The sequence below is a fragment of the Azolla caroliniana genome, unplaced genomic scaffold, assembly GCF_043228905.1.
Source record: "Azolla caroliniana isolate FFs.n. ecotype wild unplaced genomic scaffold, voAzoCaro1.0.p SCAF_5, whole genome shotgun sequence".
In the NCBI taxonomy this organism is placed as follows: domain Eukaryota; kingdom Viridiplantae; phylum Streptophyta; class Polypodiopsida; order Salviniales; family Salviniaceae; genus Azolla; species Azolla caroliniana.
The window spans coordinates 20,269,405-20,275,991 of record NW_028230440.1 but is presented as its reverse complement, the minus strand read 5'-3'; the positions used below and the strand labels follow the sequence as shown (position 1 = coordinate 20,275,991).

Genomic DNA, 6,587 nt, shown 5'->3' with positions numbered 1-6,587 from the left:
CTCTCTCTCTCTCTCTCTCTCTCTCTCTCTCTGTCGATCGATCGATCGATCGATTCTTCTCCTCTTCCATCTCTTCTTCACTCTGATCTTTTATCTCTCTCCTCTTCTCTCTGCTCTTATATCTAAAGCCCAAAGTATTTCTGTCTTTCCGTTCTCTCGCCTGTATTTCGAAACCCTAAATTTGTTTAACTCCCCTGCCTTCTCCCACCTGTATTCTGATCTATTTCGACGCTCTCGTTTTGTATTTCTTCGTTTTTTGTATCTCCCTTAAACCCTAATTTGCTAGTTCTTCCTCTTCCCTGCTTTCTATTTAGGCATTATAGCTAACAAATGGTATGACCCATGGAACAGTTCGCTTCTCGGAACTACCGAATCTCCCTTAATAAGCCCACTTTCACACGGCCGAGTCTTGAGAATCTGCATTTACTGCAGACCTCGCCCTTGTCGCAGCAGCAGCAGAGAGCTACATTAGGGATCTCTCCAGGCTATGGTTCATCCGTCGCATACCCCAACCTTGAAGGTATTTATGTGAAGGAGAGAGATTGCTCATCTTGTTGCCTTGCTCCATTCTTATGCTGAGAAAGGCATAGATCTGAGCTGATCAGTACTTTGTTTCATCTCAATATAGCATACTGCTCAACTAACTAATGATTGTGAAATTTCGTGGCTAGTGTTGGCCATCGTTATCATCCCAATTCCTCATATTTCCGAAGTACTTAATCACCATGAAATTTCATCGCTAATATTATTGGCCATTGTTTGTACATGCCCGTGTATGAAAATTTATTCCTTCAGGAAGATTGCCTTGACTAGCAAGAATACCATTAAAGGTTAATAAATGACACATTGATTAAATAAAAAGGAATCACAATTATGTTGAAAATCACATTTTGGAGAAGAACTAAAAAAATTTCGACAATACTTTGTCTTCCAGAATCGATGTGGCAACACATGATGGGTCAATCAGTGCAAGATCCAGATACAGCTATCCAACGATGCTTTCCAGAACGTCCTAATGAGCCTGATTGTCTTTACTACATTCGAACAGGGCAGTGTGCTTATGCTATGGACTGCAAATTTAATCATCCATCCAATCGAAAACTGGTACTTCTTAATTCATCATTGAATCAGAGCATGATACATTACGAAGCCATATATCATATTGCATTAGTTTGGGAGAGACAGTAAGCTGTGAGACAATATGTCAGGGTTGCCCCTAAAGTGTGACAGGTTGGTTATTCACTACTATCTCGAAAACGTTTGCAGCCTAATTGCAGGTTATTCTTAAATTTTGCTGTTTCAAATTGGGCTTCCATTCGTCAGGGTAATGAGGCAGTCACCATTGTCCATATTCTGAACAATTAGGCCTGATTTTCCTTATTTTCTATACTAATTAGGGGGTCATGCAAAAGAAATTATCCAAAAGAAGTATGGAGTGAATGGCAAGAAAAGCCAACTTTTCTAAACTTCTTAGGGGCAACCTTGGGGCAACCTTGTAAACATTGTCAGATACATTATTACTTTTACTTCTTGAACAGATTTTTTTCGAAATGAACACAACTAGAACGTAATTTTACTACTGATTATCCATAAACAGGCTGGAACATATATAGGAAGCAGTAAAGGAGAATATCCCGAGCGTGTTGGACAGCCGGAATGTCCGGTATGGAATAGCTAATGTTCATGAATATTTCTCAGTTTCTATTACTAGTTGAAATCCATGTATTTTTACGTATGCATTATACTCATTATCTCTTGTTCCATGACAGTACTACATGAAAACAGGGGATTGTAAGTTTGGCTCCACTTGCAAATTTCACCATCCAAGGGATAGACTGGGAAGGGTATCAGCTAATATACTCGGCTTTCCTTTGCGCCAGGTGCCGATATGTTTGCTTCGCTATTACATATTCTTGAGATCTTTCTTTCTAGATCTCAAATAGCAGAGCACAAATATAAGTAGTTTGGTCGTATGTAAAAGAACTCAGCACCATAATGAGGGTTTGTTTAGTGGTGGCAATTTTCCCAATATGTCTCAAAATTATTTGCCCCTGCTTTCTATAAGACAAGAAAAAATATTTTTCTATGAGACAAGAAATAAATGTATGAATAAAGTCAGTGAAACAAGACTGTCTCTTATGATATTATGAGATTTGGAAAAAAAACAACTATCGTAACCTTATTAATGACCAGAGCAGCACAATGAATGTTCTGTTAAGGTAAATGGCATTGCTAACATGCTGTGAAGTAAATGTGTTTGCTTGCAAAGCTATGAGAGAACAATGAAAGGGTCACGGAACAGGGGTCTAATCTGCATTGGATCTTAAAAGAAAGGTGAGGATTATTTAAATCTCGGGGCTTGGAGCATGAAGAACATTGCAAAGAACCACGGGCTCGATCCTTTTGTACACCTGAGTGCAGGTGGGTATAGTCTTCACAAAGAGTATTAGCTTTGCTCGAAGTTGTGTATGTACATCTATTGATCATCCTTTTAGATAAAAGAATATAACTTGTAGGATTCTGAGACAGCCATATACATCTAAAGTAGAAGCAATCTCCTCTGAAATATATCTAGTAGACTTCTGCACTCTTGAAAAAATACAAATTTAGACTCACTGTTGAAGAGTTTCATAATAGTAGGAGATAACCCAGAGTGTGTTTAATGATCTCCATTGCTCTCACGAACCTCTAAAAGCTGGTTATGTAGAGGTCTACTCTATCTTGAGATGATAAGGGTCCTAGTCTTATAAAATTGTTGATTACTTTCTGTTTTCCTAGTTTCCGTATGTTGAGAGAATTGTATTTTTCTTGAAGGAATTTGTACAGATAATATACATCCCTGTTTAAAAAGAATTTCAAATTATTCATATACAACATTTAACCACACATGGCGACAATTTCAAATGGTAGATATTTTGAGTATTTGAAAAGAATTTCAAATGGTAGATATTTTGAGTATTTAAAAAGAATTTCAAATGGTAGATATTTTGAGTATTTAGATGTTTTGGTAGGTATTTTGAGTATTTTGTACAGATAATATACATCCCTGTTTAAAAATAATTTCAAATTATTCATATGCAACATCTAACCACACATGGCAACAATTTCAAATGGTAGATATTTTGTACAGAGAATATACATCCCCGCAACAATGTGCCTGAGATATTGAAACACAGAAGAATAGCTGAAAATCAGAGGCATCATCCATTGTATTTGCCTTTAGAAATGAGCAAGGAAGACTTTAGTAAAGCATTTCTTATTGATATTCTGTGAACTTTGTAATCAAAACGTTAGCTTTGGCATTGCACCTAGTTGTTTGAGAATTTATCCATGCATTTTTTGGACATGGTTGTAACTGAATAAAGAAATTTGATTATACAGGGTGAAAAAGATTGTCAATATTATATGCAAACTGGCTCGTGTAAATTTGGAGCAACATGTAAATTTAACCATCCACAACCTACTGCAGTTAAGGGTTTAGCTACAGTATTGGGTTCATCTGTATACCCATCCAATGTCTCTCCAGAAGCAACTTTAACGCATTCATTTCCCTCAGGAATACAGTCATGGTCATTGCCACGACCTCACTATATGCCAAGGCCTCGGTTTCAAAGCCATTCAAATTTCACCCCTTTGATTGTGCAATCACCCCAAAACATGCTCTCTGTACCTGGTTGGAACCCATATCAAGTAAGAAATCAACTTTTTTATGGGTTTTTTGTATTAATAATAGTTGCACAATAGACGGGATTCAATCTGGAATATCATTTGTGGTTTAACATTTTGACCATGCTGAGTACAAAATGAAATCTGGATCTCCTTAGAATGGATAAAAACAAATGTAGTGACTGAGTTGAAAGGAGCATAATTATAGCAATGGGAATGGAGAATCAGTAGGACATTGCAGTGCCAATTGATGCATATAAGAAAGCAGAAGAACAGAGGGACATCCTCAATACATGATATATTTATTGCTGTAGAAGATGTGGCTTCATTTGAAACCAACCCAAGGCTAGTTCAGATTGGATTATATAAGATACTACGAAAAACTGAAGAGATGCTCATCAGGTCAGGTTGACAATTTAACCATAAGAGAAACTAAAGAGACATTCGCCTGGTCAGCTGACAATTTATTGACATTTCTATTGGTTTTTGTATCTTTATTTAACCATAAGCTGGGTTCAGATATCCAATAGAAAGGAATAATAGAAAGTAAATTTTGAAATTTGGCATGTTGAAAGTGATTGGGAAAGCAAACAACTGGGCCGCAAAACATCATTCTAAAGCATGAAGGTTGATTGAAGGGCGAAATTTAGAAATTTTAATCATAAACTGTCCCATGAACTTTGTGGAGATTCAAATGTTCTATTGGCCACACATGTGAACCTGGTCCTAGAGAGATTAAGTGAAAGGAAGAAAGTCTTCTAAATGTTACTATATATTTAAATGTGAACTATTGTTACTAAATGAATGGTGTTTGGAATCAGGCTAGGCTGGGATCTATGGCTTCATTGGGTGTTCAACAATCTGCACCTGGAGTTGGAAATCTTACATATGGTACCTCTGCATCAGATGAATCAATATCACCCTCTGATGGTATTCATGCAACCTACAACAATTATGTACAAAGTCCTGGTGCAGCAGGGATTGATCCTTCATCCATTGAGGCATCAGTTACCTCTAAAGGGACCATGTTTCCAGAAAGACCTGGCCAATTAAACTGTGATTACTATATGAGAACCGGAAACTGCAAATATCAGCTGTCTTGCCGTTTTAATCATCCAAAGGAGAGAGCTTCATCATTGCCTAACTGCATTATTAGCCCCCTTGGCCTTCCATTAAGACAAGTAAGCTCCTAAGTTTTTATTTTTCTCTTTGTTCAACATGCCTTTTTTTCCCCTCTAGAAAAGAGAGATTATATAACTGTATGTAAAGTCGATCTGAATTGCAACGTGTTGTAATTCTGAGGGATCTTCAGCAGGCGTATGGCATGGTTTCTTGTTTTTCGTTGTCACTAAATGTTCAATTTTCTGACCGTTTTTGTGAGTTAGTAATGGTGCATTCTGTTAAATAAATGCATTATTTTTGCATGGTAATAATACAACAAACCCCTTGTTCTGTTCATGCATACTTGACAGAGAGCTTATATTAACTGTATGTATAGATTCAATCTGGATTGTGGTGTGTTGTAATTCTGAGGGATGTTCAGTAGGTCACTAAATGTTTATTTTGTGATCATTTTTTTGAATCAGTAACAGTGCAGTCTGTTCTGTTAAAAAAATGGATCATGCTTGCATAGTAAAATGCAACATATCCTTGTTCTCTTTATGCACCCTTCACAGAATTGGCCTGGGTGCAGACTAGAAGAAAATTCACGGTGTACAATATTAATTTATTATGATATCAAGATATAGTTAATTTAAGTTAGTGGTGTGATATATCTAGTTATGGTTAACTACTTAGTTATATATTGGCAAGGGAAAACGTGTAACAAAGATGCTCGAGGAAATCTTGTTATAATTGAACATCAACAGTTGGATACATCCTGATCTTTTTTCTTTTATTGTCATGAAAGGGTGTTCGGCAATGTCCATTCTATATGCAATATCGTACATGCAAATTTGGTTCCACCTGCAAATTTGACCATCCAATGCCTAATCTGACATACAGCCCTTCAGCATCATCACTGACAGAACTAGCAGGAACTGCTTATCCAGTGGATATGGCAGTTATAACTGCAAACAACAACATCCACCCTAAACCTCTTTCAAATGGAAATGTGGATAACCAACATCAAGACTATGGTGATTCTTATATCAGTAGCAACAGTGAAGAGAGCAACATGGTTTCGAACATATCTACTACAACTTCGTTGGAGATGATGGGCCATCAGCCCCTCCGAGACTCTGCTAATTTGAATTCGTCTTCATGAGAAAGCTCGGCTTTTTTTTTCATGGTGAACAATTTTCTCGTATATTGGGCAGTAATGAATTTGTATGCATTTGAGCTCAGTAGAGGCATGCATACTATTTTTTTTTTCATTTCTTCAAAGAAAAAAAAACGCAATACAATGTTGGAAGAATCTCATATTTGCCTCAATATCGCTCCTCCTTCACTTGTGAATAGGAAATTATAATGTATGTATGTGCTCGCATGAGCTCATTGTGACAATTTTCCTTTGCTTAAAAAAACAAATGTACCAAGTTTTTCTACTCAATGATCATTTTCAATTGGATATGAATGTTATGTGGACGCTTTTTCTTTGGTGATCTCCTTCTCTGTTTTATTTCTAATGTACCAATGAAATAGTGCCATTGCATGTCTTGATAGCTCCTCACCTATAACTTAAAAGGAGATACATTGATGCTAATGAATATTTTGGCTTCTTGCAAATGATTATTATCATCTTTCTTTCTTGCTCTTCTAGCAATCTGATTTATCATGTAATTGATTTCGATCATCTTTCTTCATAAAGAGTTATTGTTTATAACTTTCCTTTCTAAGTTCTTTATAACATGCTATTGTCACATAATGCATTATCACATAACTTTCAATCTCTAATTGTATCTTCAAGTTTGTTGGATTGA

At 36.4% G+C, this 6,587-nt stretch overlaps 1 protein-coding gene across 1 annotated transcript; it reads left to right on the top strand.

Moving 5' to 3' along the window:
- Positions 1-253: 253 nt before the first annotated feature.
- Positions 254-6,217, top strand: LOC147864386 (zinc finger CCCH domain-containing protein ZFN-like). The gene is made up of 7 exons (XM_087320165.1): positions 254-520; positions 935-1,104; positions 1,598-1,663; positions 1,770-1,880; positions 3,382-3,690; positions 4,488-4,847; positions 5,576-6,217. Exons 1-7 carry the CDS (start codon positions 343-345, stop codon positions 5,930-5,932), a joined length of 1,551 nt encoding a protein of 516 aa, XP_087176291.1. The 5' UTR covers positions 254-342; the 3' UTR covers positions 5,933-6,217.
- The last annotated feature ends 370 nt before the right edge of the window (positions 6,218-6,587 follow it).